Source organism: Trachypithecus francoisi, unplaced genomic scaffold (assembly GCF_009764315.1).
Source record: "Trachypithecus francoisi isolate TF-2019V2 unplaced genomic scaffold, Tfra_2.0 Lachesis_group6, whole genome shotgun sequence".
NCBI lineage: Eukaryota > Metazoa > Chordata > Mammalia > Primates > Cercopithecidae > Trachypithecus > Trachypithecus francoisi.
Window position 1 is genome coordinate 36,771,849 of NW_022681471.1, and position 26,384 is coordinate 36,798,232.

Genomic DNA, 26,384 nt, shown 5'->3' on the forward strand with positions numbered 1-26,384 from the left:
TTAGAAAATATGGTCAGTATGGGTGGACATTAAGGAGAAGCTGGATAAAGGAAACTCTACCTTATCACTGAACACAATTCTGGCAGAAAGTAAGGGGTTAAATTTGAGTAAATTGACAAAGTGTTATTTTTTTAAAAGAAGAAAATTATGATACTTAAAAAAATCACTAAGCAGCTCCCAATGCTGCACCAGACAGGCCCATTTTTCATATTGACCACTGAATTCACCAGAAAAAAAAACCAACTGTTACAAGGAGTGTTTTCTCTCTCTCTCTCTCTGATGACACATGGAGGTTCACATCTGCATTTTGTTTTAAAGGAAACCTCATTATTCTTTTACCAAGTATTATTTTAAATACCATTTAACTCCCCCACCGCCCTCCCCTAAGTAAACCTTAAAGTAAATAAACTTATTACACAGCCATGTTCCTGCAGAAGTTTGAATCACACCAAGAATGCATATCCTTAAAAGGAAATGTTTTCCCTCCCCTTGCATCCTGTTATTTAAGCTATTTTAAGTACTTGTCTGGAGAAAGCTAAGCCAGAATCCAAGAGGTTTTGATTTTAGCTGCTGTTTTACACTGCCCATGTCCAGGTGGTACGTGCTGCAATCTATCACTTCAAAAGCGTCTTTTGGGGTGCTATTTTGTCTTATAAATTTGACAGTAATAAAGACTGGGATTTTCTTTGACGCTCAGGTTGTGTGTGTGTGTGTGTGTGTGTTGCTTTAAACATCCTTGAATCTGTCTAAATCTGGTGTCTTTCTTTATGAAGAGGTCACATATTGTGTGCCCTAATCTGCAACACACATGCGACCTCTCTATTAGCCCACTCAGGACAGTGCTCATTAGGACTTAAAGAAGAAAGCCTATCAAGTGCAGATGCATATCCTTTTGGAAAAGTTGGATTTAAAAGTTCAATTTGGTTTGACCAACATATTCTACAAATTTTCTGCACTAAAGAAATGACAAAAGGAATCTATTATCTAACAATAATGGGTTTACATACATACATACACAATCCTGAATGCCCATGAAAACTCACAAAATACTGATTTAAAAGACTCGGTCAAAAGACTTGGGCAGAAGAATTTAAACTATATTCCATCCTAAGATCTAAGCAGTAAAATCAAGCTTTCATTAGGCATTAAAACCTTAGAAAACGCAGCTGCTAAACATCTCCAGATGCTTAGTTAAACATGGGGTTTGCCTCTCACAGCTTATACCTTTTGAGGTAGCTCACTGCAGCAAATATAAGAGGCAGTTTAATGAGTTCCAGCTAAGGGTAGACTGGAGGTTGCTGCATTGGAGTTCACTGTACTAGTGGATTTCCAAAGATGGAGGTCAAGTACAGCAGAAGGCTGGACAAGTTTAGAGGGTGAGACCAGGTAATCAAAAATGTTTATCAGTCCTTTTCTGACTCAAAATTTCCAGCAGTTTGGCCATCATTTTTCCCCTGCTGCAACTCTCGTTTTAAAAATACATCTGTGTTCTCACACACACGTGTGCTCTTGCTTTTACCCATGCACCCACACATGTGTACTCTTCACTAGCTTCCACACCTTGGAAACATGGTTTTCCAACTATCCCAAGACCTCCACTTCTAATAATCCATATATAATTAACCAGATGGCACAATGAAAGAGCACTGATTAGTTTCATTTTTTTAAAATGGGCTATAGTTTTGTTTTTGTTTTAAGGCATAATTAAACAAATATGCACTGGTGTAGTTTCATTGAATACTAAAAGTAAAGTAAACTAAAGTACTTTTTTTTTGTGGCATCATCCTGATGTGTCTGTGTGTGTGTGTGTGTGTGTGTGTGTGTGTATGTGTTTGAGACGGAGTCTTGCTCTGTCGCCCAGGCTGGAGTGCAGTGGCACAATCTCGGCTCACTGCAAGCTCCGCCTCCCAGGTTCACGCCATTCTCCTGCCTCAGCCTCCCGAGTAGCTAGGACTACAGGCGCCCGCCACCATGCCTGGCTCATTTTTTTGTATTTTTAGTAGAGACGGGGTTTCACCGTGTTAGCCAGGATGGTCTCGATCTCCTGACCTCGTGATCCGCCCGCCTTGGCCTCCCAAAGTGCTGGGATTACAGGAGCGCCCGGCCGAGTGTTTTTTATATACTAGAGAATATCAAGTAATTTGAAACAACTCAACTTCCTGGGATGAGAGAAGTCTGGTATAGCTACAACCACCACAACTAATTTTTTCTTGCTTAGTTTGGTGGGAAACCTCAAAGGAACACACCCATACTATTCCTAGTCATTTAAGAAACCCCATTATTCTTTTATTTCAAAAGTGCTGAATTCATGTTTAAAAAACCTCAGTAGCGCTCAGGAGGGAAAAAAGGCAAGTCAAGGTAAGTGTTTGCAGTACTAAAGCAACTCTGCAAAGATTTACATTACATGAATTTTTCTTTATGACAAGTAATCATCCAAATGACCACTAGCTTCCATAGCAAGATTAAAGGCTTAGAATGTAAAAGACAGTTTCTAGATGGTAAAATATTAATACCTAAGTGTTTTGAAAGGTGTTATTTATTCTTCTTTAGAAAAAGTTATGTATTCCAGCATTTAAATTAAAATGGAAACATCATGAAGTACAAAAATTGATAACTAACGTTTCTGTTACTGGGAAGCACGGGAAACAATTGTTGAGAAAATTAAAATAATTATATGAGCTTGGAGATTAAAACTACGCAGGTGCAGAAAGTGAGTGAAAAGAGAACTTTAAATTCTAATACTCAATTTATTGCTAGTAAAGAGAGTTTCAAAGCACTATAATTGATTGAACAAAACCTATGATTAGCAGTAATTACAGAGATTTTCTCCACACACTATGATTTTGCTGAATTTCTAAGGAGATAATCAAGGCTATTATCATTAATAGATGGGGAAAATCATCTAATGATTTCCATATTTTGTCGCAATTGAACTGAGACAAAATAGTCTTTCCTATTCTCTGCCAACCTACCCCCACAAAAAGGAAAAACTGTCCTTCACAGGATAATAAGTTTTAGAGCTTGTTTTTAAAATAAAGTGTCCCTGAATTAGGAAAAAAATTTCTGTAACACCTTTGACAGTTGCCTGAGGGTTCTGTAACTAACAACAACTTAAAACTACAAAGATTTTTTTAAAGAAAATCGAAAGACTGCTGGGTCCTTAAATGAGTTTCTAAAAGATGGAGTGCACACAAGCATTATTATGCTGAAAAATACATATAAATTTTATATGCTACAATTTAATGGCAAAAACCTTTCATAATAAATTCCACTGTAATGAAAATCTTCACAACAAAGGCCCTCTGAACGTATAGTTGATAATGAAAAAATCCCAGTACATCAAAAGGCTACATGTATATATATTTCCTTGGGTTTCAATCAGTGAAATATTTACTGAGAACCTAACATGTGTGCAACACTATGCTAGATACTGAGTGGACACTACAAAAGAATAATATTCACAACAGGCAGGAATTCTGGATTCCAGAATTTTTTACAGCATATATAGTAGTAAGAGCCTGAGTATGTTAGGAACATATGCCTGGCAGGGGCGTTGGCAAACTGTACTCCTATCTTAAACTCTACTTAAACAATAGCTCCACAATGACCTTTTCTTGCAGTCAAACTTCTCATTGATTCCTTACTTAATACGATTTAACTGCTTCCTCTATGAAGATAATTGGTCAATCCTCTTTATGTCATTAAGCTTTTAAGGGACAATGAAGTTCTTTTACTTGTAAAATGTATTCCAAGTCTCATCAGGTAAATAATATCTGAATTATCTTTAATTTTTAAGGAATATTGCACATAATTATTTCCAAGATGCTGCATGTGAGGACAAGACCTGTATTCAGCTTTTACTTGAGGAGATGAGTACTTAATAGGGCATAGTGTCTGCTCCGAAATTCTATTCATAAAGAACAAATTAAGCTGCTGCTAATGTTGAAAGATGAATATAAATTTCAAAAAAGGTTCAACAAATGCACTCCTAAAACAATTATAAGACTATTTTGACAGAATGAGAGACACTAAAAAAAAAAAAAAAAAAACCTCTTGCAGCCAAGAATTCACTTGCTGTTATATATTAAACTATGTAGCATTTTTCTTACAGTAAGTGGTATCCATGGCAAGTTAATTAACTGCTATTTTTATACACACAGACACACACACACACGCAATCATGTTAGAGTCAGGACTATTCAGTTTTTTCCAGTTAAAATTTTGATGGGATTATGAATGGTCACTCTGGCTGGGGTCACTATTCTTCCCAAGATACACTGCTACTACTGAATGACTTCATAGAAAATGTTGATTATAAATATATGGGAACAGAAGTGTATATTTCCTCATTTTTCACTAATGGGATTTTCAACACAGGTCTAATGGCAAATTCTGATTTACATAACAAATCATTATATGAGCTAATTCTGTACCCTTTAGTCAAGGAGATACCAAATAATAATAATCTACCTCTCTAAGCACATGCTGATTCATGTATTTACATAAGTAGTCTGTTCTTACCCTGTTTTCTCATTACTGTCTATAGACTTGACCCGAGCACTAAAATTTGGAATGTAAATATTCCATATTTACATTCCATAGCTGCTCTATTGTAAGGCATGTTATATGATGATAAAGGATAAATCAAATGGCATGCTATGCCTTCTCATCTTATATTGAAGCTATAATTTAACATGGCGAGGTAGAACGATCTGCATTATCCAAAGGCTCAGAAAACCCATAAAAAAGGCAATAACACCAAACTAATTAGGGAAGGGTAAAAAATCATCTAATGTTTTTGAGGGTCACATATCCTTTGAGAATATGGTGAAAGTTTCAAACCTCTTCAGAAAGATACGAGATACAAAATATAATAACTAAAATTTGGCATGAAAATTTCAGGAACCATACATAACAGTCACCAGTTAAGGATTGGAACTGTGGTCTAAAAAATTTGACCATATTAAATACTATATAAAATTGGAAATAATATCAGCTACCACTCTTGACCAAATAAATAAATAAATAAATAAAACAATTTTAAGTATAGCTTCCAAAACTTTATCTCATCTATTTTAACTATGTTGCTGTAATGTTTTTGATTAACCATTCACGTGATATTTTTAGAGAAATAACTTTGGGACCAAATAAATATTGCTTCCCTATAGTTTTACTACAAAAAATACTCACCAACTTTTGCAAAGGCCTCTTTGAGTTCATCAAGTTCATCTTTGGAAATCTGAGTGGTAGCCATCTCATCCATTTAAAGATCTAAAGAAAAACCGAAAAGGTTTCAGACTTAAAATAATTGTGATAAATATAAGCACTCTTGCTAAGTTCTCATCATAGGGATAATTTAAACAGAATTTCAAACTACCAAAGCAATCTGAATAGGTTACCATGTCTCTATGTACAGCTTTAATAAAGAAAACAAACAAGTGAGAAGTCATCACTTACCAAAATTTATTGAGAAAAAATATTTCTGAATTTTCCTTCCAAGGACAAAATCTTAAATTACATTCAAAAAGTTTAAGGAAAGACCAAAGTACCCAGCAGTGACAGGAAAAAGCTACATAATAGAAATTCTTGGTTATACGAGCCAAAGCTAAAGGTCAAAATTATGTGACCAATGATTCACAGAAAATATCATTTTCCTATTAAGCCACTTTAGAATCATTCACTGTGAAAACACTTATTTTCAAAGAGCACACTGACACCTATCAATCAGTCTCATTAAAGGAGAAATAAAGAGGAAATAAAGCAAATTATAGTTGGTTTTGATATAAAAATGCACGTGTGTGCTAATATACACATTCTTATGCATGTAAATTATTATATTATCTGAGTATACACCCTTTCCAATTTGGCCTTATTGATCTATTTAACTAATAGAACAAAGGTTGGCAAACTACATATGGCCTGTGGGCCAAAACTGGATCACCAGTTGTTTTTGTATGACCTCAAGCTGGATATGGTTATGAAAGGAAATTTTTTGCAGTCAATTTTGATGATGGGGCACATTAACTTTGAACCCAATTAAGTGAAATGTTATCCCAGAAAAAAAAGAATTCTGTTCTTCTCATCAGAATTGTATTACCAAAAAATTGTACTCAATTATTATATTTTGAATTTTGTCAATAAAAACTTGTAGAAATAATATATTATATCCTTGATATTAATATCATAATATTCTTGATTTTACCTCTTGTCACACAATATTTATGATCTGAACCTATATGGAAAAACCTTGCTGATCCTGGCAATAAAGAGAGGAGGTCTGTACCACAGTAGATAATTTCCAAATACAAACCTATTATAACAATAATTTTGGACGAAGAAAAATGAAAATGATTACATGTTGCTTTCTCCTTTTTTGCGTTAGGTTTTTTCTCTCTTCTGATTTATTTTTTTGGTAGACTTTATTTTTCTTTATTTCTTTTTCTTTTTTGTAAAGACAGGGTCTTGCCACCTTGCCCAAGCTGGTGTCTAAGTCCTGGGCCAAGGGATCCTCCCACCTCGGTCTCCCAAAATGCTGGGATTACAGGTGTGAGCCACCGTGCCCGGCCAATAGACGTTATTATTAGAGTAGTTTTAGGTTCACAGCAAAATCAAGCAGAAGTTACAGAGAGTTCCCATATACAGCCACATGTTGCTTAAACACAGAGATGTGTTGTGAGAAATGCATTGTTAGGTGATTTTGCCATTGTGCAAGCATCACAGAGTGCACTTACACAAACCTAGATGGTATAGCTTACCACACACATAGGCTATACGGTATGGCCTATTGCTCTTAGGCTACAAATGGCATAGCAGGTTACTGTAGTAAACACTGTAGGCAATTGTAACACAATGGTATCCGTATATCTAAACATAGAAAACGTACAGTAAGAATATAGTATAATCTTATGGGACTACTATCAGATATTTGATCAGTCATTGACCAAAACATCCTGTACCTCAGTGGTACATTTGTTACAACTGATGAACGTACATCATTACCACCCTAAGACTCTGGTGAACATTAGGGTTCACTCTTAGTGTTGTACAATCTGTGGGTTTGGACAATTGTATAATGACATATATCCACCATTACAGTATTACATAGAGTAGTTCCACTGCCCTAAAGATGTTGCCTTTCCAAAAAAAAGTATACTATGGGTTAAATTTCACAAACTATACAAAATACATTTTGAGATCTTATATTTATCCCTTTTAGACATTTTATTAAAAGGCAACAAATTACTCACCAACTCAAGTTTTGGCCAAGAAGTGTAATGCTCGGTATAAAGAGGTAGGGGCTGGAAGTGGCAGGGAGGGATTCATAAGAGAGCTGGGCCACATCTATCTTTTTCACAGAATTGTTGCTATTTCTAGAATTTATCACAGCCCCTGGCACATAGTAAGGCACTCAATAAAACAGAACTTTAATGAAATTAATCCCTTCAACAACTATACACCAAGTATTATTAATACATTATACAAATTCATTTGCATATTAATATCCTGAACCCTCACAATAGTTCCAGGAGCTACATATTCTAATCTCCTTTTTTTCTTATTAGAAGACTTGGACTCTTAGGACTGGAATTCACACTCAGGTTTCTCAAATCCTGGAGAAGTTTTAAAATGACCATATGATGCTATTAGCTAAGTTTTTACCATAATGTAACAGACACATGTAGTGACTGGTGTTTTAAAAATTAAATAAAACCATCAGCCGGGCACAGTGGCTCACGCCTGTAATCCCAGCACTTTAGGAGGTGGAGGCAGGTGAATTGCTTGAGGTCAGGAGTTCGCGACCAGTCTGACCAACATGGTGAAACCCTGTCTCTACTGAAAATACAAAAAGTAGCCGGGTGCCTGTAATCCCAGCTACTCGGGAGGCAGAGTGAGGCAGGAGAATTGCTTGAACCTGGGAGATAGAGGTTGCAGTGAGCCGAGATCGCACCACTGCACTCCAGCCTGGGTGACAGAGTGAGACTGTTTCAAATAAAATAAAATAATATAAAATAAATAACACTAGACTCTTAAAAAAAGATATAAAGCAAAGCTCGCCTATTCACTTTTCTTACCTATGATATCAAGATGCCACTAAAGATAGATAACTTCTCAGTAGACAGGTTGGATGAAAATACCTTTCAGAGTAATCACAGGATCTATGAGGAAAAGCAAGTTCGTAAGTTAGTAATGAAGTTAGGCTTTGTGGTTTTTGCTGTTGTTGTTGTTTGTTTGTTTGTTGAGACAGGGTCTTACTCTGTTGCCCAGACTGGAGTGCAGTGGTGCGATCACGGCTCACTGCCACCTTGACTTCCCAGGCTCCTCCCTCTCAGGTGATCCTCCCTCCTCAGCTTCCCAAGTAGCTCAGACTATAGATGTGGGCCACAATGCCTGGCTAATTTTTGTATTTTTTGTAGAGATGGGGTTTCACCATTTTGCCCAGGCTGATCTTGAATTCCTGGCTTCAAGCAATCCACCCACCTCAGCCTCCCAAAGTGCTGGTATTACAAGTATGAGCCACCACGCCCAGGCCTGAAGTTAGGCATTTTAAAGATCAAGAATAAAAAAAACTGCAATCCCAGCACTGCGGGAGGATTGCTTGAGGCTAAGAGTTCGAGACCAGCTTGGGAAACACAGGGAGACCTTATTTCCAAAAAAATTTTTTTTAAAATTCATAAGTTAAATGCAAACGAATAGTAGTAATTCTAAAAACATTGTTTCACGAATGTGTTCAACACTCCTCATTACAAAAATACGACATAGGATTTATTCCAATTTTCTTCACACCTTTCAAACAATCATGTTTTCAATAAAAAATTATTACACATCTTCATGAATTATACCATGGAGAATAACGGCACAGAAAGTTTAAAAGTAAGACCATCTCAGAAATCTAAAACATGTGGCCTCTCTCCTTTACCTCTAAAGGTCCTTTCCAGTTTGGGCAGATTGTGAGCCAGTAATAATTTAAAGTATGTGAGTAAAAAACAACTTAAAGAAAACCATACAACTGAGCTTATTCTCACACTACCATATCACTTCTGTGCAAAAGAAAATTAGGGCTGGGTGCAGTGGCTCATGTCTGTAATCCCAGCACTTTTGGAGGCCAAGGCGGGCAGATCACTTGAGCCCAGGAGTTCGAGACCAGCCTGGCCAATATGGTGAAACCCCGTCTCTACCAAAAATACAAAAATTATCCAGGAGTGGTGGTGCGTGCCTGTAATCCCAGCTACTCTAGAGGTTGAGGTGGGAAAATCACTTGAGCCTGAGAGGTCGAGGCTGCAGTGAGCCATCAATGCATCACTGCAAAAAAAAAAAAGAAAGAAAAAAGAAAAAGAAATTAGGTAAGATGGTTCTGGACATAAACCACTCCTGCCCCCCGCCCCGCTTATCCCTGCTGACCAGTTGGACTCTGATTAAATGCTGTAGACATCTCTTTCTTCCCAACGTGCCCTCCCCCCATTTCTCAAACAATTTTACCAATATTTTAGGCATCTGCTATATGCCTAGTTCTTGCCCTCAAGGAATTTACAATCTGCTGAAGCAAACATGAATACTTACAATATGACACAGAGTGAATTAGTGACTGCAATAAAAGGGAAAAATATCCTTTTTTTTTTTTTAGAAGAAAAAAGTCTCTAGAGACTTTAAGGATTATTAATTTCTTCTCAGAGTGGCCAGAAACGCAGTTCTTTTCTTCTTCCTATAAAATTAGCAAGTGCTGGCTCATGCCTGTAATCCCAGCAATTTGGGAGGTGGAGGCGGCAGATTGCTTGAGCTCAGGAGTTCAAGATCAGCCTGGGCAACATGGTGAAACTTGGCCTCTACCAAAAATACAAAAAGTTAACTGGGCATCGTGGGTGGTGGCGCATGCCTCTAGTCTCAGCTACTTGGGAAACTGAGGTGGGAGGACCGATTGAGCCCGGGAAGTAGAGGCTGCAGTGAGCTTTGAGCACATCACTGCACTCCAGGATGGTGACAGAGCAAGACCTTGTCTCAATAAAAAAAGTAAAAAATAAAAATGAATTAAGAAATGCTTAGATCTCATAGAAATGATTTTAGGGCACCAGTTAATGCCAAAAATTAATCCAGTGCATTATAAATATATATATATTTTAAAATATTCAAGTTTCCTCTTTCTTTCTTTTTTTTTGAGATGGAGTCTCGCTCTGTCGCCCAGGCTGGAGTGCAGTGGCCGGATCTCAGCTCACTGCAAGCTCCGCCTCCTGGGTTCACGCCATTCTCCTGCCTCAGCCTCCCAAGTAGCTGGGGACTACAGGTGCCCACCACCTCGCCCAGCTAGTTTTTTTTTTTTTTTTTTTTGTATATTTTAGTAGAGACGGAGTTTCACCGTGTTAGCCAGGATGGTCTCGATCTCCTGACCTCGTGATCCGCCTGTCTCGGCCTCCCAAAGTGCTGGGATTACAGGCCTGAGCCACCGCGCCCAGCCCTAAGTTTCTTATTTCTAATTGCCTTTAAAAAAGCCTAAAGTGACTTTGCACATATAACTCAGATTTTCCATCTATTGGAGACATTAAAGAGACACACTTCAGTAAGAACAAAAAGAAGAAATTGGAACATGCACATATCCTCAAAACCGTATTTCCAGACAAGATTGTTTTGGGATAGCAGAACAGTTTAATGCAGGACTTTCCAATTTAAATAAAACCCATATTCATTTATTGACAGTTATTTGAAAGGAAATAAAGAAATGCTACTCTGAAGTACCTGGGCCAAGACTAAAAAATATAAAGCCAAATTTAAAAAGCTCACAATATATGCTCTAGTAGATAAGAATTACAATTGTAAAATTGCTATTTGAAGCTTAAAATAAAGTTGTTTAATGTAGATTTCTTTATGCCACTATGAATTAAAAAATGGTCTGTCCTTAACACTACTCACAGGTACTTGATGGTGTCTTTAAGGAAATCAAGCAGTAAAGTACTATCTTGGGAGAAAACATCACATTAAGTAACTTGGGAATGACTGAAGATATTAAAAAATTAAAATCTTACAAATTAAAATAACAGAAGCTCTATTCCTCTTCATGGGGCATTCATTGTACTATAGGACTTTTTTCTCTTAAAGCTACTAAAACATCCCGGATGGGTTCACAAAACAAAACACAAGATTTGATATCAATACTGCCCTGTAGACACTTCATGTAATCTCAAGTACCAGTACACCAAGCTGTTGTACCTCGCCCAAGGAGGTAGTATATTCTAACAGAAGAAAGACTGTGGGACGTGAAATTAGAAGGCATCGATTATTGCTCTGGTTCTGCTATTCCCTAGTAATGTGTCCATGAGCAAGTTTAATTAATCTGTCTCAGCCTAAGTTTCCTCATTTGAAAATAGTGATAATAATACCTACTTCCTCCAGGGCCTAATGAAGATTACAGATGGTATATATGACAGCATACTGTGACTATGAAATATTACACAGCAACTTCAAATCCTTCATGAAAGAAAATAGGCAATAAATGAATGCCTGGGTTAATTTTGAAGAACTGTATAAATAAATATAAGGCATTAGTTCTACTAATAGCCTTTTACATGGGATAAATTAAGTTATCTCATCTCCCTATAATTACTGACTACAGAGTATAATAGGTCTCTCTCATATATAAAAATTACAAGCCTTTGGTCAAAGTAATTTAAGAAAGATGAGCCTAAAGGAAAACCTGTCAGTCACTTTTTAATCCATGACTCAATTTGGCTCCTCCATAAGGCCAGTTTCTAAACACAATTTGAAGAGCAGACAGGAGATATACAAACAAATAAACAGCAATTTTTCTTTAAATAATTTAGAATCACTTTTCAAAATAGCTAACAGCTTGTCAATATTGTCACATTCCTCCTAATTTGCAAATTGTTTCACGAGTACTGGAAAAAGGTGAAGAGAAAGTATTACTTGCTGAATAAAAGTTTAACTCCAATTTCACAATATGTGATTTACAGGCAAAAGGAAAAAAACCCTGATTTTCAAATATGTCCTCTTTCCCAGTATGCTTCTCACAAAAATGGACTTTACGTATTTTTTTTTTTTTTTTTTTTTGAGACAGGGTTTCACTCTGTCACCCAGGCTGTGGTGCAATCTCAGCTCAGTGCAGCCTCAATCTTCTGGGCTCAAGCAATCCTCCTGCCTCAGCCTCCTGAGTAGCTGAGACTACAGATGTGTGCCACCAAGCAAAAGTGGACTTTATTTACATGATGAGAGAGAGGGAGAGAGAAAGAGAACGGACACTCAAAGAAATAGAAATATATTTTTCCTCCATTTAAACTCAGCAATTTTAATACTTATCAAAAATAAAACGTCCTGGAGTCTCTACACTTTTCTGAATTTGTTCATCTGCAAAGCACTTTGATCTGTCCCAAATTCTGTTTCCTCCCTAGCTCCTATGCCTGCCATTTCTGTAAAGGAAAAGGGAAAGCTGTAGAAAAAAGCTAGCCCTCCTTCACTAAACATATAAGACACAGGAAAACAGATTTTCCAATAAGGGAATAAAACAAAAGCAAACAAAACCTTGTTTGTTTGTTTTTTCGTAAAAGGATATAGTGTACAACTGGGTATGAATTCAGGGCGTGACCCATAGAAGAATCTTATGCCTATGAAGTCATCCCTAATTACAGAGTTTGACTAACAATACTGCAATTATGAAACCACTCCACCGGCTCATTTAACTATACATAAACCGTGAACACAGATCTTTGCTGAGAAAGGTGTACTTACAACTACCTGAAACTATTACTCAAATTCTGAAAGGATTTGAAGGGGGACGGGGGTGCCTATTTTGTCTCCTAAAGCACTCACTCACTTTAGGAATGCAGCTGACTGAATAATCTACTTATTCATCTGTGTCATTCAGTACCATGAGGTCCAGGAGAAAGGGAATGCATGCGGGAAACTCATCTGGGGGTAACCAACTTTGATCATAAACTTGATTTTTTTTTTTCTTGAAATTGAAAGGCAGCCAAAAGATAAAAACAGGATATTCACCATAGACTTCATCCCAGCCACTAGTATGGTAAATAGAATTGGAAAAGAGAAGCTCATCACTTAAATCAGAGATTGGGCAACACATACTTGAGCTCCTAAAATGAACAAGAAAGCAACAAAGAGGGGACAAAACATGGAAGAAATACATTATTTCACTATAAATGAAAATAAACAAGTTAGCCACCATTATGTGTGAACAATTCAAGAATGATCAGAAAAGGGGTGTTGTCACCTTCCTCCATCCAAAACAGGCAGTGTTTTTGAACACCCACACTTTGCATACCTACCTTTACCAATAGAAACTGCCACCCTGCCACCTCCCTAGTTAGGTAAGTGAACAGCTCAGCACTAGTCTCTAGCTTGGATGGGTGTACAACACTGTGGGCTAAAACTCACCTATTCATACTATGATTACTAAAGCTCCAGTCTCATGTTTCCTAATGACTTTAGAAGATTCCCAACTTGAATGTCTACCACACTCACCCACTTATTTATTTATATTCATCAAGCGTTAACTTAAGGCTTAGTATGCACCAGGCACTGTGTTGGGTGCTCCAGAAAGAAACAATTAGGATCCAAATTCCCTTCTTTCTGGAAGAGCTTACTGTCTAGTGGGGGAAACAGATGGAAAAACAAAAATACAACATTAGTGCTATCATGCCATCATAGTCATATATACTAAGTGGTAGGTGTCAGGAAAGTTTTTTCCGAGGTGACGTTTGAACTCTGCCTTTGAGTGCAAGTAGGATTTTCTCAGACATCCCCAGTAAGGGCATTCTCAGAGAGACATCACTGGTAAGGGCATTGTGCCTAGGGTTAATGACAGACACACTTGCAGCAGCAGATCAGGGTCCAATTTGGAAGTGGCCAATGGAGAAGGAAAGTCAGCGAGGAAGATTCAAGTTAGGAAAGTCTAAGTGTCTCCAATCTAACTTACTGCCACATTATTTTCCCTGTTTTTCCTAACTCTTTCTCCTGCCAAATCAGATCTCATTTTCAACTTTCCCACTTTCCTCTGTCTCCAGACTGCAGTTTGACCATAAAAAACAAAGGGAGGATCAGTCAACTTCCAATCCCTCTGGATTCTTGCCTTGCAATCTTTGAGATTCTTTCATCGTATCTGTTTATCACCTCATGTCTGGCCTACTCCAAAAGCTTTTTATCAGATCTGCCTGCTGTTCCGTCTTCCTCCAGTGCAATCTTTACACTGCTAACCTCCTGAAGAGTAGACCTTATAAACATTCCATACAAAAGAAAGTCCCTTTTTAGTACAGCATTCAAGCCCCTACACTTTTCTGACTTGACTTCTTGCTAATGTCTGCCCATCTTTCCAATGTTACTTCCCATTATACGGACTACACCCTTGAACCCAACACTCTCAAGAGACCTTATTCCCCAAACAGGCCAAGTATTTTCCCACTTCTTCCACTCCCTGGAGAGACCACTGGGTCTCTCCAGTGGAATGCTCTTCACCCATCTATCTAGACACTTCAAAAGCATATTTCAGGAAGTATCTTCAGATCGTCCACACCCGAGATAAAATTTATCTTCCCAGTACTCTCACGGAACTGTGTTTCTTCTATTACAGCTGGTCCTGGATTCTCCTCTATCAGTACCTTTTGTTTTATCCTGGTCTCTTCTGCTTTTCCTGTCTCCCATTAAAAACTTCCTCTCTCTCTATCTGCTTCTCAAGGTTAGAATACCCTCCTCTATTTTTCCTCTCTCTCTATCCAAATTCTACTCACCCTTCAAGCAAGGTCCAGAAGCCTCATCCTCTCCCAAAGCATGTTTCCCAATGACTCCACCTCCCACTGATCTTTCACTTCAACTCCCATAGAATTTAGAATCTTGCCACAAAATTTAGAAATTTAATTATAGACTTCTCTCTATAGTTACATAAGTAGATATGAGGACAGTCTAGCTGGGACTTCCATTGTCCTACTTGGTTCAGCTTATCTACCTTCTTTACACAGATTCTTAAACTTGGTCAAAGAGAACAATCTTCCTCAATAAAACAGAACACTTCTTTCACGAATAGCACACAAAAACTTGTGTAATTCTTTGCTCTGCAAGTCTCGTTTCAAGATTGTTTGTTTCTGGAGAACACTCTAAACTTCACCTTTTACCCCCACTGCTGGATGTTGGTTACATAGGCATGGCTTAAAAAATACACCAACTGAGGCTGAGGGTAGTGGCTCATGCCTATAATCCCAGTGCTTTGGGAGGCAGAAGTGGGAGAATTGCTTGAGAACAGGAGTTCGGGACCAACCTGTACAACATAGCAAGACTCCTTCTCTAAAAAAAAAAAAAAAAAAGAAAGAAAAAAATTTAAATCAGCCGGCATGGTGGCCTAAGCCTGTAGTCCTAGCTACTAGGAAGGCTGGGGCAGACAGATCACTTAAACCCAGGAGTTTGAGGCTGCAGTGAGCTATGGTTGCCTGCCTCTAAAAAAAAAATAAAATAAAAATAAAAAGTAAATAAAATACTCCAACCAATTGCAATGTTTAGAGGGTAGTGAAAATTCCCAGTATTCCCAATACCCAGTGATCACGGCAATGAGAATTTGAAAGTTGAAAGGTCTGTAGAGTTCCATAACTTCATTCCCTAAATTGTATTAGGGAATAAACAAGTGCCTGGAATAGTCGCTGACTTTGCCCAGGACACAAAGTTGTGAAGCACAATTAAAAAGATGTATTTCTCGCCCAGGTGCAGTGACTCATACCTGTAATCCCAGCACTTTGCGAGGTCGAGGCAGGCAGATCACGAGGTCAGAGATCAAGACCACTCTGGCCAACATGGTGAAGCCCTGTCTCTACTAAAAATACAAAAATTAGCAGGGCGTGGCTGCACGATCCTGTAGTCCCAGCTACTCAGGGGGCTGAGGCAGGAGAATTGCTTGAACCCAGGAGGCGGAGGCTGCAGTGAGCCGAGATCGGACCACTGCACTCCAGCCTGGGCGACACAGCGAGACTCCGCCTCAAAAAAAAAAAGATGTGTTTCTCCAAGCATAGCTGGAAAAAAAAAAAAAAGAAAGAAAGCAAAAGAATGTGTTGGAGGAAAGGTAATTAACTATTTTTTCTCTCTTTCCTTTTTTTTTTTTTTCTTTTTGAGATAGAGGCTTGCTGAGTTGTCCAGGCTGCAGTGCAGTGGCATGATTGCTGCAGTGCAGTGGCATGATCACTGCAGCCTCCAACTCCTGGCCTCAAGTGATCCTCCTGCTTCAGCATCTCCCACCCCAGTAGCTAGGACTACAAGCATGCACCACCATACTTGGCTAATTTTTAAATTTTATTTCTTTTTTTTTTTTTTTGTAGAGACAGGATTTCACTATGTTGCCAAGCTGGTCTAAAACTCCAGGGCTCAAGTGATCCTCCTGCCTCAGCCTCCTAAAGTGCTGGGGTTACGGGCTTGAGCTGCAGTGCCCAGCCAATTAACCACTCTTCCCAGAAAAACAGAAACAAAGAGACTACACATTGCTTTGCAGAGAGAAGGTACATGCCCAGTATAGCCTTTGGAAAATAACTTAAAAAGCTACTAACAAATATGATCACGATATCGAGAAATAAGAACAGTTGCCAGAAAATGCAGATAGTAACCCCCTCCAGCTAATACTAACTTATTTTCATCACTTAAAAGGATAAGGGATTCACTTAAGCCATGAACTAAAATAACCAAAACTTTAATTGTATAAAACATACAGAATATAGACAATTAGTTCAGTAAAGACTATACAGAGTTCTGAAAGTTATTTATTTAAAGCATTGGTGTTAAATTGGCACTGATCATAAAACAGGCAACATTCTGAAAAAAGCACACAAATGCTTACTTTTTCCTGACACATTCATTCCTATATATGACAGGCTTCTGCTTCTCTGTATTAATACTGCTTAATTTCAGCCTCCTGAATGCTAAGTATTGTGAACAACCACTCCCATTATATCAGTGCCAATAACTTAGTCTTAATATAAAACAAACACTCAAGTTATCTATGTGATTTACTTTTCATTTTAATTTTTTTTTTTTAAGATTTTTCTCAAGAACAAGCGGCTTGGAATTTTGCTTGGAAAGTTTTTTTTCAGGTCTAGCTCTTCTGTTCATTCTACTTAATATTTCAGTTGCAAATTGTACAACTAAACAGAGGACATCATTAGGTACCCCAAATAAAATTGACAGTATTTTCTCATGAGGCATTATTATATACATTGATTAGATTGTATAGTATCAGGAACTACAGAATAAAGTAACTGGCTGATGGAACATAAATTTGGATATATTTAGCAACTGTGCTTCTACAATTCACCTAGAAGCACAGTTGCTGTCCTCTGTTTAGTTGTACAATTTGCAACTGAAATATTAAGTAGAATGAACAGAAGAGCCAGACCTGAAAAAAACTTTCCAAAGTAAAGTGGCGTTTGGATTATTTCTTTCATAGATGTTTGCTCGCCACATTGACTATAAGAAGCAATTTTTGGCTGGGCATGGTGGCTCATACCTGTAACCTCAGCACTTTTGGAGGCCAAAGCGGACAAATCACTTGAGCCCAGGAGATCAAGACCAACCTGGACAACATGGCAAAACCCCATCTCTCCAAAAAATACAAAAATTAACTGGATGTGGTAGTGCGTGCCTCAAATCCCAGTTACTCAGGGGGCTAATGTGGGAAGATTTCTTGAGCCCAGGAGTTGGAGGCTTCAGTTATCATGACACTGCACTCCAGCCTGGGCGACACAGTGAGATTCTATGTAAAAAAAAAAAAAAAAGAAGCAGCAGCAATTTTTGATAATGCTGATGTGCTAGAATCAATGCACTGTAAAACACTCTACCACTTTTCCTTCTGCTTCAACCTTTCCTAAACTTTTAGGACTAGGAACCTATGACATGTGAGGGCATTTAGGTTTTGACTCCTTTATTTTGACTTTCAGAGCAACAAATCATTAAATAAAAATTGTGTATATAGCCTCTTACGCGTTTACAATTAGTCCTTTACCAGGATTCCTTGAAAGTTTTCTAAAATGAGTCAAGCAAAATTCCAAGCCGCTTGTTCTTGAGAAAAATCTTAAAAAAAAAAATTAAAATGAAAAGTAAATCACATAGATAACTTGAGTGTTTGTTTTATATTAAGACTAAGTTATTTGCACTGATATAATGGGAGTCGTTGTTCACAATACTTAGCATTCAGGAGGCTGAAATTAAGCAGTATTAATACAGAGAAGCAGAAGCCTGTCATATATAGGAATGAATGTGTCAGGAAAAAGTAAGCATTTGTGTGCTTTTTTTCAGAATGTTGCCTGTTTTATGATCAGTGCCAATTTAACACCAATGCTTTAAATAAATAACTTTCAGAACTCTGTATAGTCTTTACTGAACTAATTGTCTATATTCTGTATGTTTTATACAATTAAAGTTTTGGTTATTTTAGTTCATGGCTTAAGTGAATCCCTTATCCTTTTAAGTGATGAAAACAAGTTAGTATTAGCTGGAGGGGGTTACTATCTGCATTTTCTGGCAACTGTTCTTATTTCTCGATATCGTGATCATATTTGTTAGTAGCTTTTTAAGTTATTTTCCAAAGGCTATACTGGGCATGTACCTTCTCTCTGCAAAGCAATGTGTAGTCTCTTTGTTTCTGTTTTTCTGGGAAGAGTGGTTAATTGGCTGGGCACTGCAGCTCAAGCCCGTAACCCCAGCACTTTAGGAGGCTGAGGCAGGAGGATCACTTGAGCCTGGAGTTTTAGACCAGCTTGGCAACATAGTGAAATCCTGTCTCTACAAAAAAAAAAAAAAAAAAAAGAAATAAAATTTAAAAATTAGCCAAGTATGGTGGTGCATGCTTGTAGTCCTAGCTACTGGGGGTGGGAGATGCTGAAGCAGGAGGATCACTTGAGGCCAGGAGTTGGAGGCTGCAGTGATCATGCCACTGCACTGCAGCAATCATGCCACTGCACTGCAGCCTGGACAACTCAGCAAGCCTCTATCTCAAAAAGAAAAAAAAAAAAAGGAAAGAGAGAAAAAATAGTTAATTACCTTTCCTCCAACACATTCTTTTGCTTTCTTTCTTTTTTTTTGTAGTTTTTGTAGTTTTACTAGAGAGGGGGTTTCACCATGTTGATCAGGCTGGTCTCGAAGTCTTGACCTCAGGTGATCCACCCGCCTCAGCTTCCTTAAGTGCTGGGAATACAGGTGTGAGCCACCGCGCCCAGCCTTTTTATATTATTATTATTATTTTGGGACAGAGTCTTGCTCTGTCGCCCAGGCTGGAGTGCAGTGGCTCTATCTCAGCTCACTGCAACCTCCGCCTCCTGGGTTCAAGCGATTCTCCTGCCTCAGCTTTTGCAGTAGCTAGCATTACAAGCATGCGCCACCGCATCTGGCTAATTTTTGTACTTTTAGAAAGACGGGGTTTCACCATGTGGGCCAGGCTTGTCACGAACTACTGACCTCAAGTGATCTGCCCACCCAGGCCTTCCCAAATGCTGGGATTACAGGCATGAACCACTGCGCCCAGTCTTGTATTATTTTAAAGGCGATGCATCATAGGGTCATAGTTGCTAACCAGTTCCTCCCCTTCCCCATATTCCTATAGCCCTTTTCAGCTTTCAGTGTGATTACATGTATTTCTTTCTCTATCTCCTCCATGAGCCTGTGAGCTCCTTTTGAAAGCACGGTTGGTATCTTATTTGACTTTGTATCTTGGCTCACAACAAGCACCTACCGAATGTTTGTTCAATAAATAAATTTCCATGGAGGTGAGTAGGGAAAGTGCACAGACCTACACATCATGAAGGCTATATAGTCCTCTCACGTGGTTTTAAAAACACATACTGTATTGGAGAAAGCTATGAACAAAATAGTCAAAATCAATAACGTCCTCACATTCTTCACATCCAATTGGCCTGTTATCATGCTTTAACTACCCTTATTCAATACTTCAGGATACTACAAGACTCTTCAAGATGTTTGTGACCTGTCCTTTGAATTTAGCTGAAAATCAAACAGAAATAAACCTTTTCAGAAGCAGTTTTCACTTTCAATCATTTCGGCATTCAAGCAGCACATTTAACCTTTACAGTCATACACATCATGCGTACATCATGTTTTGACAGGCTTGCAATTTATAGATAAAAGTTAACATTTAGAAGTAAATATAAGGAGTTAAAGACCAGCCTGGCCAATATGGTGAAACCTCGTCTCTACTAAAAATACAAAAATTAGTCGGGCATGGTGGTGGGCGCCTGTAATCCCAGCTACATGGGAGGCTGAGGCAGGAGAACTTCTTGAACTTGGGAGGTAGAGGTTGCAGTGAGCCAAGATCAAGCCACTGCACTCCAGCCTGGGCAACAGAGTGAGACTCCATCAGAAAGAAAAGAAAGAGAGAGAGAAAGAGAGCGAGAGAGAGAGAAAGGAAGTAAGGAAATATAAATTGCCCCAAACTAAAGGTCTACTAACATTTTTATTGTCAATATTTTCAATATATACGAGAAAATAGCACAAAAAACACCCATAAACCCATCACAGATTCTACATTTATCCAGATTTCTCCACATTTGCTTGGTTCATCTATTCTCTCTTCCTGTCCTTTCTTCTCCCTCCCTCCTTCCCTATCTGTCTCTCTTCCCTGAATTACTTTAAAGCAAATCTCAGAAATCCTGTGATTTCATCCCTACATAGCTATTAAGAAATGAGTTCATTTTTTCTGGAAATACCTCTATTCTGTGCTATAATTGATGATTAGCTAGATTCTAATTGATTTTTTGTTTTGTTTTGTTTTCAGTCCAATATCTATGAGTCACTTAACCCCCAAAGGGTGCCCAATCCTGTGTCATTTCCTGGAGGAATATCAATACCTCCATTTTAGGTAAAAGTTTCCTTTCCTTTTTTTATGCTTAATAAAGATAAGATCTGAAAGCAATGGCTATTTAAAAATAAATACATAGCTTTTTCTAATAATAGAAATATTCAATTCAATTTGGTCAGATTAAAGACATCATTTAAATGTTTCTCAGGCAAGAATTTTGCAGCTATTTAATGCAAGTCTTAATTATTATCTAAAAGCCCCTTTCCCTGGGATGAAGAATACTATTTCAAACCCAAAGGCACAACAAAAAAACACCTCTCCCTCCCCTAGCTTCAGAAAGCTAAGATACATTAACTAACTTCTTAGATTGAAATAGCCCACTTTTCTTTTAAAAGGTCTAATGTCTTCCATACCTCCTAAGTAAACTTTTACATCTACCCCAAAAATCTGAATAATTTATGGGAAAATAAATCTGCTGCTAATGAAATTCATTAATGTTCATACCTAAGAAGTATTTTCAGTTTCCTTTCTTATGAAAATTTACATATGTTGGATTGAAGCCAAGGGCAACTTTCAGGGATATGTGTGTGGGGTGTGTGTGTGCCTGTGTGAAAGAGAGAGAGAGAGAGACATTACGCAAGATCAGACTAGTTATCATGCTTCCTTTCAATTTAAAATAAAAATGCCATAAAATATTGTGACCTACAACTCAAATCACTATATACACTAAGCAGAAAGTTATCGGCAAGTCACTGAAAATGCCTCCTACAGTGTTATATACCTTGCTTATATGTTAGCAAATACAGCACTTGTTAATTGAAAAAACTGGTTTGTTTTGTTTCACACTTCACTTTTTACTTCATATGCGTATACTAAGTACAACCAGTCCAAGAGGTGATTCAACTCAGAGTGAGGATTGACTATATAACTAGCTATACTTCCCTTTGCTGGAAATATGGGGAAATTAAACTTATATGACAACCATGTGATGGAAAATCCTGATATATCCGAGCACCAGAAATCACTATTGCTGCCAAGTACCAATACCATCAAAATTTAATCACCAGTGATTTTTATTATTTTATAAATTATAAACATTGAGACAACTGTTTGATTTAACCCACTTAGGAAGAGTAGAATACTAATTTAATCATGGCATGTTCTGTCATGACAGCCACCTCAATCTCCATTTTACGCAATTTTGAAAAACCATTTAACTGGGATCAAAGGCATTTGAAATTCCTCCCCCACCACAAATATAGACAATAATTTCTATTATTTAGTGTTTTAGATACTTGATAAATACAACTATATAATTAGGACTTCAAAACCCATTTTTAAAAAGTATAAACTCCCTAAACAATCTCTAAATAAAGACAAATACAGAATACACACAGAACAGGTTAGAATCTAAACTTCAAAATTTTCTCTCAACAAAAATTTTATTCTAATTGAGTAAATAGTATTTTTTAAAGTGACTCCAAATGCTTAACTACACAAATAAATAACAGGAATTTCAAGCTTTCTAAAGTAAATTTTTGCTTAATCATTTAGTATTTAAATTTAGATTTAGTAATCTGAAAGTTAGAGCCTGTCAAGATAATATTAAAATAGTTACCCGCTGAGAGCAAACTTGGTTCTTTCCTTTCTCACAGCACTGATAGACACAGAACCTTCTCCCACGCCCAGAAAAGCAATCTGGAAACCCAACATTCTTCTTACAATTGCAACTTTAGAGAGCAAGTCACAACACTTCCTGCTAGAAAAAGAGAACACCCTGACAAAAGAATGATACAATACTTACAAATCCCCTTCCTGTCAGCCTGGCAGTATTTTGTCGAGAATTTAATACATTCTAACTTAAACGCAGCATTTAAAGAGAAAAGTTTTCTTTCTTCTTCTTCTTTTTTTTCCCAAAATCATACAAGGACTCAGGGGAATTTAAAGTTAGTTCAGGTCAAATAGCTACAACCCATATACCTATTTAGAGTTTGAACAGTAGCCAAGTAACCTGCTTATTTTAGAACACATGGAACAGCTTCTCCCCAGTGCCCAAGTCACTCGTCCATAGTCAAGAACATTACTTGCGAAGGCAAATTAACTCTCAGGCAACTCACTTACAGTCTCTATTATTCATTTTCATCCACATACAACATTTACACCCCATATGCTAAGGTGTTGTAGCATTTATTTCAAGTGTATACATTTTGATTTATGTCAAAAATGTAAGCTCTTCTGTGTAGGAACTATATTTTCTGCTGGCATAGCACACAGGAACTAAATCAACACTTGCTGAACTGAATACTTTTCTAACTGAGAGCCGTAGTAAAGAGGTCTAGAGCCAGATTGGGTTCAAATCCTGGCTCCACACTTTATTAACCATGCAAATTGCTTAAAACTCTTCTGCCTCTATTTTCTCATCCCGGGATGAAAATAAGAAAAACTCCATCATATCGCAGTTCACTATTTTATACATGGTTGTAAGGCTTAAATGATTTAATATGTGTCATAAATTTAGATCAGAGTCTGCCACATGGTAAGTACTAGATATGTGATAACTGCTCTCATTATTGAAATTTGCCTTTAACTGGTCTAGCAATCTAATCAGTGAGTTGCTAAATTAAGCAACTGGTTAGTTGTGAGTGCCTTTTATGAGAGAGAACAATCAGTTGGAGCACTGGGCTAGGCTGAGGAGGCCATTTCTGTACTGACATAGGGCAAGTTAATAATTTGAAAGGAAATGCAGCACAATGAAAGCATCAGGGTCTTAGGAGTCTGACAAACCTGTAAGTCTGTGCGACACTGAACAAATTACTTAGCTTCTCTGAGCCCCGGGTTCATATCTATAACAATGGAGCTATTCCACGTATTTCACAAGGTCCACATGATGGACCTTGTCCATCATGATGACCCAATGGGAAGATATAAATATGTAAGAGTGTTTGAGTCCAGCAAGGTACTCAGTAAGTGGCAGGTATTATTATCATCTGTCTGGGATAAAGCATGCATAATGCCATCTGCGGCTCTATTCTACCTCATGAGAATGAAAGAAAGTAAGACAATAGATACTCTAGTCCTAAGTATTTTATTTTATTTTATTTTATTTATTTATTTTTTTGAGACGGAGTCTCGCTCTGCCGCCCAGGCTGGAGTGCTGTGGCCGGATCTCAGCTCACTGCAAACTCCGCCTCCCGGGTTCACGCCATTCTCCTGCCTCAGCCTCCCGAGTAGCTGGGACTACAGGCGACCGTCACCTCGCCCGGCTAATTTTTTGTATTTTTTAGTAGAGACGGGGTTTCACCGTGTTAGCCAGGATGGTCTCGATCTCCTGACCTCGTGATCCGCCCGTCTCGGCCTCCCAAAGTGCTGGGATTACAGGCTTGAGCCACCGCGCCCGGCCTACAATAAAGTATTTTATAATAGCATACTGAACTCTCAGCATAAGGAGGTGACTCACAGTGTGATCACCTGTGAAAAGGAGCCCTCACCGGATCGTCCCCATTATGAGGCAGACAGTGTTCCCCTGTCCTCATCACTAACCACCATCAGCAGACACTGGGTCACATTTTGTCTCCTTCATGGAAGTGCTTTAATTGATTTCACCAATCACAAAACCTTCATGAAATATCAAAAGGCAACATAATGCAGAAGAGAAGGAATATAATGGCAGGAGTCAGAGGACATGTTTTTTCCATCTGTCCTTGTTGCTGACTCACTATGTGAATGAAGCTTCTTCAACTTTTCTGAGTATCAAATTCTCCATTTCTAAGCATAGAACTATCTGCCTGTGGCCTATCAGGGAATAGTAGGTAACTACCAAGCATTTTGAGCTACTTTGAAGAGTATGTGTTATCATTCATTTTTCAGACAGAGAAAACCAGGGCACAGGCAACTGCCTCAAGTAAGAAGACAGTATCAGTTTAGACCAGAAATGTTGGTTTTTGCCCAGCCTTACCTTTTCTTCAGCCACACCTGTGGCCTCAAACCACTGAGATGGGTCTGTCCCAATGCTACGTAACCACCCTTTTCAGATATGTAGCAGTATCATTGAGGAAACTAATGTTTTAAATATGTAATTCTTCATTTTAGAAAACAGCTTTCTCTCATTTCAAGTTTTACAGGTCATTATAACAGTGCTACTTAAAAACTGTTTCTCGGCCGGGCGCGGTGGCTCAAGCCTGTAATCCCAGCACTTTGGGAGGCCGAGACGGGCGGATCACGAGGTCAGGAGATCGAGACCATCCTGGCTAACACGGGGAAACCCCGTCTCTACTAAAAATACAAAAACTAGCCGGGCGAGGTGGCGGGCGCCTGTAGTCCCAGCTACTCGGGAGGCTGAGGCAGGAGAATGGCGGGAACCCGGGAGGCGGAGCTTGCAGTGAGCTGAGATCTGGCCACTGCACTCCAGTCCGGGCGACAGAGCGAGACTCCGCCTCAAAAAAAAAAAAAAAAAAACAAAACTGTTTCTCTGACTTTTCCTTTCCTGGTCATCTGGAATATTTATGCTCTCCAGCTTCCTAAACTCCAAGGCTAATCTTCGATTAGCGTGATCTGTCAACACCGAGTTACTAATTCTAAAGTCACTTCACCTTAATATAATAGCATCTGTTTCTACTGCAAAACATTGTAGTTAAAGTTCTAGGAGTAGACATGCCCTTCAAAAGGGCACATCTTCTACTTAGTAAATGCTAGGTGTAGGACATAAAGACAGTTTTTGGTTTTTGTTTTTTTTTTGAAACGGAGTCTTAGTGGCGGATCGCGGCTCACTGCAAGCCCCGCTCCTGGGTTCACGTCATTCTCTTGCCTCAGCCTCCTGAGTAGCTGGGACTACAGGTCCCCACCATCACGCCCGGCTAATTTTTTTTTGTATTTTTAGTAGAGACGGGGTTTCACCGTGTTAACCAGAATGGTCTCGATCTCCTGACCTCGTGATCTGCCCGCCTCAGTCTCCCAAAGTGCTGGGATTACAGGCGTGAGCCACCGTGCCCGGCCAGTTTTTTGTTTCTTTTTTCTTTTTTTTTTTTTTTGAGATGGATTCTCGCTCTGTCACCCGGGTTGGAGTGCACTCGTACGATCTCAGCTCACTGCAACCGCCGCCTCCCGGGTTCTAGCTATTCTGCTGTCTCAGTCTCCCAAGTACCTGGGAGTACAGGCACCTGCCACCATGCCCAGCTAATTTTTGTATTTTTAGTAGAGACGGGTTTTCACCATGTTGGCCACGCTGGTCCAGAACTCCTGACCTCAGGTGATCCACCCATCTTGGCCTCCCAAAGTGCTGGGATTACAGGTGTGAACAATCGCACCCCAAGCTAAAGACAGTTCTACCACATGACTAACAAGTTTTAGCATGTGGCCCATTTTGTAAACTTCTATCTCACTCACCATCTGAGGTGTGTGTGGGTGTGTGCGTGAAGGGGACGGTGGGGAGCGTGTCTGTGTATGTGCACGTATGTGAACAGGATCTCCGTTTTTACTATGGGTAATGAATACTGGTTTGGGAATGCAAGATGGTGGCAAGGGTTCTGTGATAAATTCTACATTTCCATCAACAGGACGCAGAATGAAAACAGCTTTTAAATTGCATCCCAAATTC

General features: G+C 38.6%; 1 protein-coding gene across 4 annotated transcripts in view; it reads right to left on the bottom strand.

Annotated features, from left to right (window-relative positions):
* PLS3 (plastin 3) overlaps positions 1-26,384 on the bottom strand; it is an 88,918-nt gene that overhangs the window by 34,102 nt on the left and 28,432 nt on the right. Inside the window, exons 1-3 of one of the 4 annotated variants that reach the window (XM_033202044.1) lie at positions 22,410-22,535; positions 8,073-8,156; positions 5,191-5,271 (exon numbers count right to left, since the gene is read on the bottom strand). In XM_033202044.1, the coding sequence (XP_033057935.1) occupies positions 5,191-5,263 (73 nt within the window). In that variant the 5' untranslated portion in view covers positions 5,264-5,271; positions 8,073-8,156; positions 22,410-22,535. Of the gene's footprint in view, positions 1-5,190; positions 5,272-8,072; positions 8,157-22,409; positions 22,536-26,384 lie in introns of those variants that run through there. The other 3 variants (XM_033202043.1, XM_033202045.1, XM_033202042.1) reach the window with 3 other exon arrangements.